The sequence below is a fragment of the Pararge aegeria genome, chromosome 7, assembly GCF_905163445.1.
Source record: "Pararge aegeria chromosome 7, ilParAegt1.1, whole genome shotgun sequence".
Classification (NCBI taxonomy): Eukaryota; Metazoa; Arthropoda; class Insecta; order Lepidoptera; family Nymphalidae; genus Pararge; species Pararge aegeria.
The window spans coordinates 11,366,770-11,382,022 of record NC_053186.1 but is presented as its reverse complement, the minus strand read 5'-3'; the positions used below and the strand labels follow the sequence as shown (position 1 = coordinate 11,382,022).

At 34.9% G+C, this 15,253-nt stretch overlaps 1 protein-coding gene across 1 annotated transcript in view; it reads left to right on the top strand.

Annotated features, from left to right (window-relative positions):
- The first annotated feature begins 806 nt into the window (after positions 1–806).
- The window catches only part of LOC120625462 (ubiquitin-like protein 3), a 223,980-nt gene continuing 209,533 nt past the window's right edge, over positions 807–15,253 (top strand). Inside the window, exon 1 of the mRNA XM_039892544.1 lies at positions 807–1,184. Coding sequence (XP_039748478.1) covers positions 1,155–1,184 — 30 coding nt within the window. The 5' untranslated portion in view covers positions 807–1,154. The remainder of the gene's footprint in view (positions 1,185–15,253) is intronic.

Here is a 15,253-nt window from a genome sequence, read left to right as displayed (position 1 = left end):
TCAAGGAACCGCTCTGGTATCGTGTTGTCAACGATAAAAATGTTTACCTTGAAGTATGGAGGGTAGAGGTAAGGAGAGTCATCTGTGTATATGAAAAAGTGTCGTCAAAATGTATTAAATTAGGATGGCGCCACATTTGCATCAGAGTAACTCTTAAAAGAAGCGCCAAATATAAATACCGTACTATTTACTGTTTACGAAATAAAATCACTCTAAACGCACGTTTGGTTATAATAAATCTGTAAGGTTATATTTACCACAATATTTTGTACAACGTAAGTTGTTGAAATTCTCAATAATTAACTACTTTAGTCGATAATGACATTAAATTTTTTAACTCGGCATACTTCAATTCATCTACGATTGCTACATTCATACCATACCCTGTGCATCCACCAGCGCCATTGTGGAGGATTTTTGAACTGTTATTTAGCGTATACACTGGACACTTTTTCAACTTTTCTCCCATATAAGATGACTCTCCTTACCTTTACCCTCCATATTAGAAATGTTAGAATTAGGTGCGTAATAAATTAGGATAAATAATATGTGATTTCCAAGGTTTTTTTTTGACTTGAGTGTATTTATCGTGCCATAGCTTAGAAATGTTAGAATTAGGTACGTAATAAATTAGGATAAATAATATGTGATTTCAAAGTTTTTGTGATTTCATTTGAAATGGTTAAAAATATTTGGCGCCATCTATATTGCATGTAGGTAATATATTTTTGTAAGTAATGCCATCTAGTGAGAAATAGAAAACTAAATCGGACCCAGCATGCGCGGGTGGAGAGGGGCGGCAGCAACCATCCCCCGACGGCCGACTCGCCATTTTCCGTCAACCTCAATCAAGTTAGCTTCTGTCAGTCCAGTCGCTACTCGCTGTGTTTGTGTGTTGTGACTTGTGATATGAAAAATTATTAGTACCGATGAATCTCAATGGGAAATCGTGTTGATCACGACGCCAGGCGATGGCTAGTTTATTGTGTTTGTGGCTCTAATGCAACGTTCGGTCAGTGATGATGGCCAAGTGATTGGGTAAAGTGAAGTGATTTGTGTCGTATGCTGGGGTACCGCAGCATTGAGCTCCTTTCTTTGGATAAATTATTGTCCTCACGACGACGTCGGGCAAAGGGACTGGAAGGTGACACACCATGTCGGCCAAAAACATTCCAGGAGACAAGGTAGGTACAAACTGAACTAACGTTCAACAAAAGGTCACTATTTGTTGTTTGATACTACTGGGCTCCTTTCTCTTGAGAGGCGTGGACGCTCGCCAAAAATACTTGAGTAACTATTATACGTGGAATCGTTATATCGTCTTACTTTGTGTATACATAATTTTTGGTTGACCTGTAATGTGATGATTCAATGTCAGTTCAAAATATGGAGGTATTTACTTTGTTCTACATAATAGTCTGTTTACATTGGATTTATACCTAGTTTTTGACAATTTTACTGTAATATCCTTTTAACCGTTACTCAGATCACTGTGAGCATAACAAAGATCTGTTACAAGTGAATTAATTTATTATGATAGGCCATAACTGTATAGCCACTGCTGTAACTGATAGTAACTGTTCTTAGCCCTGAGGTGATACATATGGAATGCATAAAGCCATATTAAAATCATGAAAGTTGTTTTTGAAAAAAAAAAAATGTCAATAATTATAATACCTTATTATTCGATTTTCCCTGTTGTATTTTAAATTAAATCCCATCTGATTTTTAATTAAATAAATTCCTGCTTAATAATAGTGGTCCAAGCCACTGTACAAAAGACCATAAGAAAGAAAAGAGATGCCTGCTTAGTTGGTCTAGTGGATGTTGTGATCAGCTAACTGGACTTGTTATGAGGGATAGGCCCAAATTTGTTATCACTGTACCTAGCATACTGTTAGAGTTGCTTTTGATCTTGCTTCTATTTCTACCATATGACTATTAATAATTTTAAAAGCTCATCACGAGCATTAGTCCACACTCTACTTTTGCGGGCTTGGTCAAGGTATATTAATACATTTAATCATTCAATCATCAATGTGCATTTTTACTTAATTTTTTTACTTGGTTTAGCCAGATCTGAAAATGTGAAGATAAAAGTAATAGGTTAGGCTAAAATCATTAGTGTAAAGTATATTTTATAAGTAGAAAAACAAGTGTGTAGTAAGTAAAAAAAAATATATATATTTTCTTTATGTATGACTTTATTATTTTTAACATGTTTAAAAAATTATATGGCAGTTAAGAAAAATAGAAATTATGCTTGATTCAAAAAATTAGGTTTAATGTTTACTGCCCATTGTTGCTCTTCTTTTTTAAATCATAGAGGGTCTTTTCGCCTTTTCGCGTCCGACGCCCAATTCGCGTCCAAACGACGGTACACTGTTTTACAACAGTGAAAAATAACAATACCGACACACCAATCTAAACAAGAGCGCTTCTATTGATGTTCGGACCTATGACAGGTACTCACACACAAACAAAAGATCTGTGCGTGCAACCCAAATTTAATGAAAAATAAACTAATCTTGCGTGTGCAACCAACAAGTGCCGACGCGCGAATGTGTTGTAAAAAAAATAGTGAGCAGCTGTACTTTTCACGGTAAGTATTTAAGGTGTTTATGTGAAATTTAGAATACTTTGTTATCCCTAGACCTGAATTGTGAACCACACTATAGGAATAACGATGTTTGTGCTTATATTTTTCTACTGACAGCTTTATATAAGGTGGACGCGAACTGGTACATAAAATTTATAAAAAAATCACTTTGCGTCCGCTGTGGACGCAGATTACTCTAACTATTTCTCAGTCAGATGTTTAATTAAATACGATAACATGGGAAAAACAATATAAACTTCCTATCAAAATTAACAACATTAACATGCATAATATGATGGCCGATTTGCGTCCATATTATTAGAAATATAAAAAAAGATAATGAATGTCAAAAATTAGACTTGTACGCACAGTTTTCCTACATTTCCTAGAAACCCTATAACATTTTGCGTCCATCTTTTTATCACACGAAAATAATAGAGTAAAATTTATATAATTTTATTTAAATATACTCTTTATAACCTACCTAACCTAAAAATATACAATTATTATACGAAAATTATTTTATGTATTTGCCAATATTTGAATTTTGTTCCATTTTTAGGGTTCCTTACCCAAAGGGTAAAAACAGGAACCTAGTACTAATACTTCGCTGTTCGTCTGTCACCAGGCTGTACCTCATTAATCGTGATAGTAAGACAGTTGAAATTTTCATGGATGATGTATTTCTATTGCCGCTATAACAATAAATATTAAAAAATAGAATAAAACACGGAACGCGCGAGTCCGATTCGCACTTGGCCAATTTTAAAGGCTTTGTACCGAAATGGTAAAATAGAATCCTATAAAGCCATCGACATGATATTCGAAATAATAGTGAATCTATTAATGGAGTTAGTTAGAGGAGAAAAAAAATATCCTGAAGTGCAATTTATGTTTACTTTTATAATATCAGCAATTATTAAATAAATGTTTTGATTAAAATCACAAGCTTCCCTTTTTATTTCCTATTTCCCTTCCTAATTATTTCTAAACAGGTGGACGCCAATTGGTCCACAGGCGGACGCAATCTGGATTTTGTGGACGCAAAATGGGAAAATCGCCTGTTTCAGCTATTTGTACCTGTGTAGAATAAAACATCAGATGCGTTGTCCAAAACTGTGCATTAAACTTGACAAGACTATATAGGGACTACTTTACAACCATATTTGATTAAAAACTACCGCACGGACATTTTTTTTTTCACGTTCAAACCTAACAACTCCACTAAGTGGACGCAAACAGGCGAAATGACCCGACCTTGTGAAGTGTGAAATATACATTGAAATCTGATAAGTAAATTTCAGGGTCTTTACACTAAAGTCTTGAGTATAGTAAGATTTAAATTTATTTGCATATATATACAAATATGTAATTAAAAATTTAATATGAATTAAAGTGACTTTTTTTAAATGAATTCATACCATGTTGCTTGTTGTCTACAAACACACAGATAAATTTGAATGGGTATAATAAAAGTTAAAATATATGTTATAAGGTATTTTCATCATCCTTAGCTTAATTAATTACCCTCATCATAAATTTGGTGTAATGTCAAAAAATTATGCAGTGTTTTGTCACACTTCAACTAACACCACCTTTCAAAAGTCAGAACTACTAGAAGATACTCCGAGCTATGACCTAAAGAATAAACAAGGGGAATTAAACTTTATCTTTCATGAGTACATGCAACTGTACCTGACTTCTGATACTTTTAAAGTAAATAAGTTTGAGACATTTCAATGCCTACAAAATATTATAACAGAATTGTAGCAATTTTATTTTTTATTTATTTTATTTATTATTTATGTACCATAAATTGTGATTGTGAACATAAGATACATGAAGTGTACAAAGGAAAGCTTATCTCTATAAGAGATCTCTTCCAGCTTTTTGTACTACTATCAGTAGTACAAAAAGTTGCATATTGCTAACAAATAAAAAACACAGAAAGTATTTTGTACACAAAAGTCTCTGCATATAATTTAATATTTTCTTATAAAGCCTTGGAAACTAGATGTTTTTTTTTGTTATTTACATAACAAAAAAAAGTTTTCTTATTTTTGTCTGTCTAGACGCGCAATACGCCATTCGACTAGAGTAGTTGGGTGTTACACCTAGAGTCTAATTAATGCTGCTATCGATATGATCAACAAACTATATTATTCTATAATATGAAGTACTTTTGTAGACAAAGTTCCGCCAAAACATATCGTGTGAATCCATAATAACATAAAGTAAGGTCACTAAAAGGCTAACGACATGGAGTAATTTTCTATTTAATTGCGCAAATTTTCGCACGAAGCCGTGCACAAAAAGCTTCATTTATATCGTATTTAAACGTTGCGTCCACAAATCTAGCGCGTCGGCATAATTAACAATCTTCTTAATTTATTTTCAAATAATGCTATAGAAGCATTTGAAAAAATAAATAAATTATTTAAAAAAAATCGTAATAAAATCGTAGTTAAGTAGACTTAACCTCCCAAAATTTACCAAAATGAAAGTTTTTGGCACCGAATATGGTCCAATAAGCAAGGACTTTCATTAAGCGAAAGAGAGCCAAGAATAAATTTAGGAAATTTACTCTTTTATGACCATGGAAACAAAACCACATTGGCATGTAAACATTTTATTTTTATTATTCTTTCTGCTAAACTACGTCTAAATATTCTTAGTAAAAGAAAATATTCAGTTTCGAATTTCTATGTTTATTAAATAAAGTAAATAATTGGTATAGTTTTCCTATTGAAGCAATTCTGTAAATTTTGTTTGTCTCGCACAGACGTACGCACATAATATTGCCATGTCTTTCTTAAAACGAATACGGCACTATCTGGCTTCCAGGTTAGGATCTTAATGTAAAAGTTTGTCTTTTTTCCGTACCTTGTCTTAGTTGCCTCATGTGGAGAAAGCATTATGATGCGACCTTCCAAAATGTGCGTGGGCCTTAATATTCACTCTAGAGAATTAAATAAAAAGTGGATCTAGGAATTCATTAGTGGGAAAATAACAAAAAACTAATTAGTCACTACCATAAATAAGTTGTGTGCGTGAGGTATAAAAACTTCATTACTTATACAGAAACCATTATTTTATTTCTAAGTCACCACGTTTTCCTAATTCTTAGAAATCGAAAGTTTTTACACCGAATAGTTCTGTTATATATAAAAGTTATTGTTAATTACTACTCCTCGTAACTTAAAATGTTATATTGGCAATGGCCGTAGTCCCGAAATATTAATTTTTCATTGCCTCCTAAGCTATGCGACCAGGTGCCATACTGTAATGGGCAAGGGCTATCTATATAATTGTGTCTTGATAATAAACGTACTCATTTAAAAAAAAAATGCTTAAAAATGGCGATTTAAAATCACATTTTTGTGAAAAATCTGTAATCCCTTATTTTTATATTTGTTTTATATTTATATTATTGTCGCAGCGCACGTGCGACAAAAAAAAACTATTTAATCCACAGATTTTTCACAAAAATACGGAAATTTCAAAAAAATACGGGCTGAAATCTTTTATAACTATCTTTTGCTATCTTTTATAAATAACCTATCCTCAACTATTTAAAATCCTGGGCACAAATCCCTGAACCCACCAACACTGCTGAAATTGTTGGTGGGCTTTGATCAAGTGCAAAGTATACCATACCTACCATAGACCATATTAAATTTATTATATTATTACCATCCATTAAAGTAAAATTATTATAATATATTTTTGACTTACACATTATATCCTCCTTATAGTTATAAACAAGATTAATAACTACCGTAACATATTTTTAACGGTAACTAACCAGGCCAAGGCATTTCCAGCAGAAAGATTTATAACTTAGTAACTGGACTGTACTTATTTCGAATGTAAATTAAAACTTAAGAATACGAAGAATTTATGTTCGGTAGGTTAGTAACGTGCTGTTCTTTTTTACCATTTTAATGGGTATGCCGAGCATTGACATGTAATTATTTACATGAATAAAGAAAAAAGTTTTTTATTTATCTGACTACAAGTTAGCCCATGACTGCAATCTCACCTGATGGTAAATGATGATGCAGTCTCAGATGGTAGCGGGCTAACCTCGAGTACTATGGCAATTATAAGCCATAATCCACTAAACTCTAAAATCACTTGCAGGCACGTCTTTGTCAGTAGGGTGATAACTAGCCACGGGCTAATAGCCTCTTACCAGACCAAAGTGTCATCATCAGTGTTTCTTTGTATCATAAAATCGCCGAACTCTTGGTTCTACTAACAGCCATATGTTACTCAGCCGAAATCATATACCGACTATATTATATTAATGGTTCATTTAACGATACTTTGTGGGCATCCCTTATTTAGTTTGTTTTGATAATTCCCACCAACTGTATCTTAATGAACGATATCCTAATTAGCTACTTGGTTAGCACACAACGTTTCAATTTTAATACCTAGGTACTTCGCATTGTTATCATATTTTTTGTTGTTGTAAACAATTAACTGTCAGTAGGTAGTTATTGTTAAGATAGTTATAACTTTTTATGTGTACGTTAAAGGTCACGACGACAGGTTGTTAAAGTGCAAATTCCAGATTAAGGGGCTAATGCAAAACTGAAGTAATATAGGTATTAGGAGCAGGGAATGAAAAAAGAATTAGCGTTTTGTCTCGGCGATGTGCCCGAGGGCTAGTGTTGCCCAAATTCAGTCTTGGTCTTGCAGTCTTGGTCTTGTTCTTGCGTTTTTGCAAGACCAAGACCAAGAACAAGACCGCGTATTTTTAGCAAGACCAAGACCAAGACTGACCGTGCAAGACTTGAGCAAGAACAAGACATAGCCTGCAAGACTCTTGCGTCTTGCAGCTAGGACTTAGCGCTATTTCACGGAGTAGTTAGGTGTAACAGTTCGGTGTATAGGTAGGTAGGTACGCTTAGGAATTCTATGAGACGCAAAAAACTATATCAAAGAATATGAAAAACTGGACCTATGCGCATTACGACTAATACCATAAACATAGCGAATAAAAAAATATCTATTAAAATCAAACTGAGTGCATGCATAGTTATGTTTTAACCATCGGCACTTTGATAATGCGGCATCAAAGGTTTTGTACTTACTTCTCAAAGAAATTTGCCGCTTTTCGGAAGTACATGGTTATGATACACGCGCCGGCGGCTTCTTTTGAAATCTAAAACAATCGTTGCCGCCGCGCCTAAATCATAACATTTGACACTATTCATGCAAAATAATTTCGAATTTTAAGAGTACCTACAGGTGTTCCAAAGAATAAATAAGTTTCAGATTGGTGATTTTAGATTGGTGGAGGACGCATGAGACAGAGTATCCGATTTTATCGAAAATGGCCCGTGATTTTCTCTCAATACCTGCAACTTCAGTACCTGCTGAGAGGTTATTTTCTAAAGCATCATTAGTAATTAGAAAACATAGAAATAGGTTAAGTGATGAGTCAGCCAGATGGTTACTTTGTATTAATTCTTGGTCAAAAGAATTGATATAAAGTATCATAACCTAATGATAAAGCTGTTGATTTGTGTTGTATTTTATTTTTTATTCAAATAAATGATAAATCGTAAAACTCTTTTATTAAATTTCTTATAAGTTGAGGGTTCAATCTCTTTCTAGACAGATAAGTATTGTTCTTTAAAATACAGTCAAGTTATTGTAATTAATTTGTTTTTTTACATGTTTTAGCAAATGTAAGCTTATAAATCATAAATGTTTATTAAGAAACAGTTACTTCCATGGAAAACGACATATAGGTCAGTTGATTTTTCGAATTTCTTATCAAATCTTCAGTTATTTATTAATCTGCTTGATCTTTACTATGGCTATGTTAATTCAAGCTCACAATGTTCCAATTCTAATACGTTTTTCTAAGATTTAAAGTAAACTTTAATAAATAGTAATAGACTAATAGGTAATTGCAAGACTCTTGCTGCAAGACCAAGACCAAGACCAAGACTGGGAGCGCAAGACCAAGACCAAGACCAAGACCAGGTGTATTGGCGCAAGACCAAGACCAAGACTGGCTAAGTCTCGTCTTGTTCTTGCATTTGGGCAACACTACCGAGGGCCGAAGATCTTATCAAGAAATATAAAAACACCGCCTGCTTAAGAAGTTAAGAGATAAAAAAATCTATCGTTCTTTTTATCCTTTGAGTGTAATTTGAAATCAATTTCATAAACCTATTTTGATTTCGTGGGGTTAATGTAATGGTTATGTCAAAATAAGTGTAACGAGCGAGCAAAATAAAGCGGCCACGTTCACATGTATCATTGGCTGAGCTATGCCAACGAGGTCTATGAGTATTTCGGAAAGTGTGCTTTCTAACTATTCGATTTGGTTCCTCCCAGTCTTTTCTGCCATTGAAACGCGAGCTGGGATTCGAACTCGGCCCCCTGAATGTAATGTCTAAGTCCTAACCACTGGACTATCACCGCTTCATTATGGTCTCCTTTAGTTAGATAAAGATTTTTGGTAAAATTTTCGTTAGAACACAATTAAAGAAAGAAAATGACCTGAATTGCCAAATCTCCTTAGGTATCATTGGTGCCATTGTATCTTCAAGTTGGCGTACTGCAGTGGAGCCCTGGTCTATAAACCTATTTATTTAAATCACATAATAGGAGCCAATGAAAAACCTTTCCAATAGATTGTTAGTCCAACAAACTGCCGCATTGCATAATCAAGCAAATGTTTGCCAATTACCGCTCATTAGTGCGGACCGGTTCTGAGGTTAACGATCTTCAATGGGATTGTCTAAATCCATTCAGAAAGGCTCCGCCGCGAGGTAAACGTTTTGTCTCCCAGATTGTAAATGGATATGGGTGGTTTAATTTTTTTGTTAATCTGCACGTGGAAATATGTAACGTATAAAAGCAAGAAGACTATTTGACCGAACGAAAATATTATTCGTTTGGTTGTTTGACCAAAGAATCCGCCGGCTAATGCCGGAGGCAGCGTCGTCGGCTGCTTCAAACACTCGGCACATGCTGGACATCCTTAAGGGTGTATTTTCACTGACGCGGGGCTGGGCGGAGTGAAGAGTAGTGAAAAGTGGCAAGTGTTTCCATTGAAGCGGAGTGGAGCTAAGCTGAGGTGTCCAGAGCTACATTGAGCGGTATTCCGATCAGTCAAATTAATCATCAGGGATATCAGCGAGCTTAAACAAAAACAAATTATTTTGCCTTATGTATTTATATTTTTACACTCAATACGCAGTAAAATAGATGCACCCGTTTAAGCGTTATGCGCCAAAACATACAAACACGCAAACAAACTAAAACGTATAAAATGTCTCTTACATGCGTTAATAAATGGAGCGTAAAGATCTTTTGTATGTAAAAATAATGGGATTGTTTGAGAGTAGCACCATACAATGGACTGGACCGCAACGAAAGCAAAGACGTTTCATCACGGCCGCACTGTTTGAGATCTCAATCTGGGTTAATTGTTATAACTTAACTGTGGTATGTTTTCTTGCTCATTAAAACGCTGGATTCATCTAGACCGGGGTATGGGTGGTAAAACTTCTAATTTAACGGTTTGTCGTTAAGCTGAACTAGCTTAGTTAACTCAGAATGTTACCGTTCTAAAGAAATCTTTTTTGGTTAATAGTTAGCTGCTTTTGTAAAGTTGCATTCAGTAACTGCCTCGCTGGTATAGTAGTTCGCAATGTTGTCGGGACAAAAGTACTTGTTCGGCACCGTGTATTTCTGCCTACAAATTATGAGTACACCCGCGCGAAAGATAGGACAGTGGCATTGTCCTTCCATGCCTTGAAGATCGCTGTCGATCTTGTTTGCCCAAAGTATATGTAACATTTTTATCAAATCATGGAATTTGTGCATCCTGTTTTAAAGCTAAAATTCGTCCACATTTCCACAGCAAAAACGCTCTTGGCAAAATATAAAACAGGATTACAGAATTTGCGACTAAAATTAAACCATATAAGGGTCCATTTTGTTTTAACGTGGCATTGTTATGTTACTCTAAAAAGTCTCTACGATTGCGAACATACAATTCTTATTCCGACGTTACAAATTATAGATTTCACTAAGACCTCCCTCGCATCTAAGTAATTATAACTTGTAATTACTAACCTATGTGGAAGAAGACCTGTGTCCTGCTGTCAGGCATTAACAAGCACAAGTTCAAGAAAATCTGGTAGAGTTACAAATATAACTATTTTTAATTTTCTTAACATTATTTCTTGAAATCCTGAATCAAAGTGTGATTACTTTGTCACAAGTATACCTAACTCGTTTTGTTTTAAAACCGTAGTACTCTCTAGCGGCCAAGATTTTTGTTTAAAGAAATGGAAGTCGGCTAAGAAACAAAGGACGAAGTGTTAGAACAATGGAAAAAGGTCAAACGCCAACGAACAGAAAGAGAGAGCTGTTGGTTCTTAACAGAGGTCGTTAAAATCTTACGCTTGGATTGCATAGGTTATATTGCATGCACAATGATTAATATTGTGATGAAGAGCTTAGATTAATAAATTAAGAGTTCAAAAAACTAAAGAACACGCTTGTCGCACGTATATCCAAACTAATTTCTAAATTTTAGTTTAGTCTATCTACAAAAGCGTGGATTTTACTTTTTCTTTAACAAATTTGAAATTTTTTAAAGAAAAAGTAAAATCAAAATTTTCAAAATTTGTTAATATTAGAGAAATTGGCTATAGATAATGGTTGGAAATTAAAATTAACTTCATTCCTGCCTTATACGAATTAACAAAAAACTTTTTTTTTGCTAATAAAAAAATGGAATAACCTTATCAAATTAGTGTATTGGCATCGGTCCTCAGTATATCTAAAAAGTTTGAACGAAATCAGACCGTTTGCAGAGGGTTGAAATCTAAGAGAATCCAAAGAAAAATAATCAGTAGAACCGGAACTAGTGACCTATGAAAACACGGTGAAAACATCAATATATATAAGATTAATAAATTGTAATATTAGATCCCTACGAAATAGGCGTTTTTTCGTACTGGCTGGTCACTTTGATCACAAATGTCTCCTCTTTCGTTAGGAATCCCAATTTCAAATTTATACAGCTATTTAGGTACTCATGCTTTTGTGCTTTGAAAACCCTAATTCAATTGTTTTTTCCTATTTTGGTTTTTTCTTTGTGTCAGTAAGTTTACAACATAACATGAAATATCGCGTTGAGTACGAGTTCCTGCGTGGCACCAGTACTGCAGAAACGGCTCGAAGGAATAATAACGTGTATGGCGGCGGTGTCGTTAAAGAAAACACGGTTCGTTTTCGGTTCAAACGTTTTCGTTCTGGTCATTTCGACCCGCAGAACCAGCCCCGCGGACGGCTGGAGACCAAAGTTAATACTGGATAGTTGAAGGCTATTGTGGAAGCGGAACCATCGCAAACCACGTCGGAGCTAGCTGCAGGATGCGGTGCTGCTTGTAAAATTGTTTTAATCCACTAAAAGCTGATTAAGAAGTGAAATAGCTTGGAAGGTGGGTACCGCAAACCGAAAACGCGCGTCGAGTGATGTGCTACATTACTCGACCGGCACAATAATGAAGATGATTAAATCGAATCATTACCTGTGATGAAAAATGGATGCTGTACGATGATCGGAAACGCTCATCGCAATCGGTGATCCCTAGCGAAAAAATTACTTTTGATCGTTTGGTGGACAAGTGCCGGTGTCGTTCACTGCAGATTTCTTAAATCCGGCCAGATGATTACGGCAGATGTCAGCAACTGCAAACCATGATGGAAAAGCTAGCTGCTAAGCAACCCAGGCTCGAAGTTGCTCTAAGCCGCTGCTGCTTCAGGAAAACGCTATACAACAGACGGCTTCCATTTGAATGTCTAAGACATCCACCGTACTCCCCGAACCTTGCTCTAACAGATTACAATCTTTATCGAAATTTGAATAACTTCTTGAAAATCCAATGGGGAAGTTCCAAGCGCCTTCGAAGATTTTATTGATTCCCGTGCCGATGGTTCTTTTTGGAATGGGATCAAAGAGATGGCAAAGGTACACTTCAAGAAACTTTAAAAATCTGTTTTATATCTCTAACAAAACACAATTTCATATGTAAGGATCTAATATATAGGTACACAAACTTCATTTCATTTTACATTTCATCGGTATCTCGGAAGCGGAACAGTAGTTACGTAATTTAATCATAATTACATAATATTAACAATTAACGAATGATAACCATGCAACACCAAAACAAATGGAAACGTTCAATTAAAACATTAATTAACGCAGACCGGTTTTTGAACGCAACCTTGACCCATTTATCACACAATACCTGTTGCACCCGTATTTGCTTACGATTACTTTGGTTATTTTATTAATACTGCGAGAACTATTTATTTCTATTGATATAGAAATATCCTATTTTCATCTCTAGGAGGCTTTTGTCTTTACAAACTTAAAACGAGTAAGCTTGAATGAAGTTATTTTAGGGTTTCGTACCCAAAGGGCAAAACGGGACCATATTACTAAGAGTATGCTGTCCGTCCGACTGTCACCAGGCTTTATCTCACGAACCGGGATAGTGAGACAGTTCTACAGATTAATTAACAGTTTCGATTGCCAAATTATAAGAAGCCTGTGTTTACTCCCAGTGTAAACACAGAATTCTTCTTACTGACTGTGAGAGTACCGCCAAAACAGATTCAGAGTTTTCGAAGCTCAGCAGAAACAACCAGAGGGACAGACTGTTGTTTGTCTGTTGTCTGCTTATATACTTTTATACGCATTTGGTAAGAAGTAGTTATTTTACTTCAAATTCAGTTAATAAAATGTTAGGCTTTGGTGATAGATCATAAATGTAATTAACTTTAGCTTGACCACTTCGGTAAAGAAGCTCTGGTCCTAGAATATAAATTTATTTAGCTATAGCTTAACCACTGCGGTAAAACTGGCCACCTACTGTGACAAATTGCGTCCGTATTAAACCCTGAATGTTTTCGATACGTACTCTTTATGATTTTAATAATATATGTACATCAATATGTCAACATAAACTATCGCAATTTCGGATGTCTAGCCGTCCTAGATATTGACGAGCTTTTCTCTTTACGTGCTTTGTTTGCGATTAATGGATAAAGCGCTGAGTTCGACGTGAATGGGGGGTGACAAATTGCGTCTGTATTTATCCTGAATATTTTCGATACCTTTCACCCCTGTATGATTTTAAAGTATAATGGTGGTTGTCTTTTCGTTTTAAAATATAAAAGCTTTTCTGTAAAAGTGCTGCGTTTCTCCTAGGAATAGAATGTGAGATTAATTGAGTCCATATTTTGTTACATAATATATCTATCGTCTCTCTTATACATCCCTAGAAGAGTTTATTGCATAATTATCATTATCATTATCCTTCTTCGTTAAGCAGGTTATATTTTGAATGCTTGAAATAAAAAATCCCTACTAATATTATAAATGTCAATGTAAGTTTGTTTGTTACGCTTTCACGCAAAAACTACTAAACCGATCCTCATGAAACTTTGTACACATATTCTTGGAAGTGTTAGAAGTAATATAGGATACTTTTTATCCCGACATTAAGCTCGGTTCCTTTGGGAGAGGGGATGAAAGTGTTTGACGATTTTACACCATAACTCCGACAAATTATAACCGATTTAAATAATTATTTTTGTACTATAGAGGTTATAATATGTGTTTAATTTTGCCCAAACTTTGTGTAGATCAGAATGTGGTTGAAGATAGACGACAGAACTCCTTAGCGGACAGCAGCAAACCCCTCTTTTAGGGCTTAGCTATACTGAATACTTTAATTTTTTTTAGAACTACAACTAAATTGAACGCCACATCAAAAACAAAATCAAACGCAGACTAAGTCGCGGGCAACAGCTAGTATTAAATAATATTGTGCTGTTTCATGTAGGTATTTATTGTGTACGGAGATAATATTATTACTAGGTATGTACGATCATAGCGTCTTTGTTCCAGGATGATTCCTGATTCAGATGTCCGTTACTTCTGATGAAGGAAAGGACAAATGAAGTAAATATTACATCGTAACCACTGACGTAATTACAGTCAGTGTTCGAACTGCAGAAGTAAGTAGGTAAAAAGGTGAGCATACGCGTCGCGCAAACACTTAAATAGGCTCAAAACTATTTTTTAATTTTTTAGTATGTAACAGGAGGGTAGGTGGTTTAGATAAAAAAATGTAATAACAAAGTAAGAGCCGAAGACTAAAAAATCTAAATTGCTAATTTTGTATCGTACCTACGCTCAACATTAAATGGACCGCCATTCCATTCAAGTACCTGGTATAAAGTGCACTAGGACCTAAATTTATTCGATACCGGCTTTATGACTTTCTATATAATTATTATAATACGTCTAGATATACTTACTAACTTAATTTCGGGCGTTTAGTCATCCAATAATTATGAGCTTTTCTCTCTTTTTCCGATGAATACCTAAATTGAGCGCCGAGGTTGACGTGATGACAAATTTGAGTATGATGCTCCGGTATCTGAGCGAAACACTCTGTCGCGGTACCGCGTTTATCTCTGGAACTACCAGTCGGACTTGAACAAATCTTTTTTGCATTTTATAGCCTAGTTCTTGGGTAAGGTAGAAATGTAGACTTAGATTAAATATCGCGTATATCAACATCAACCGACCTT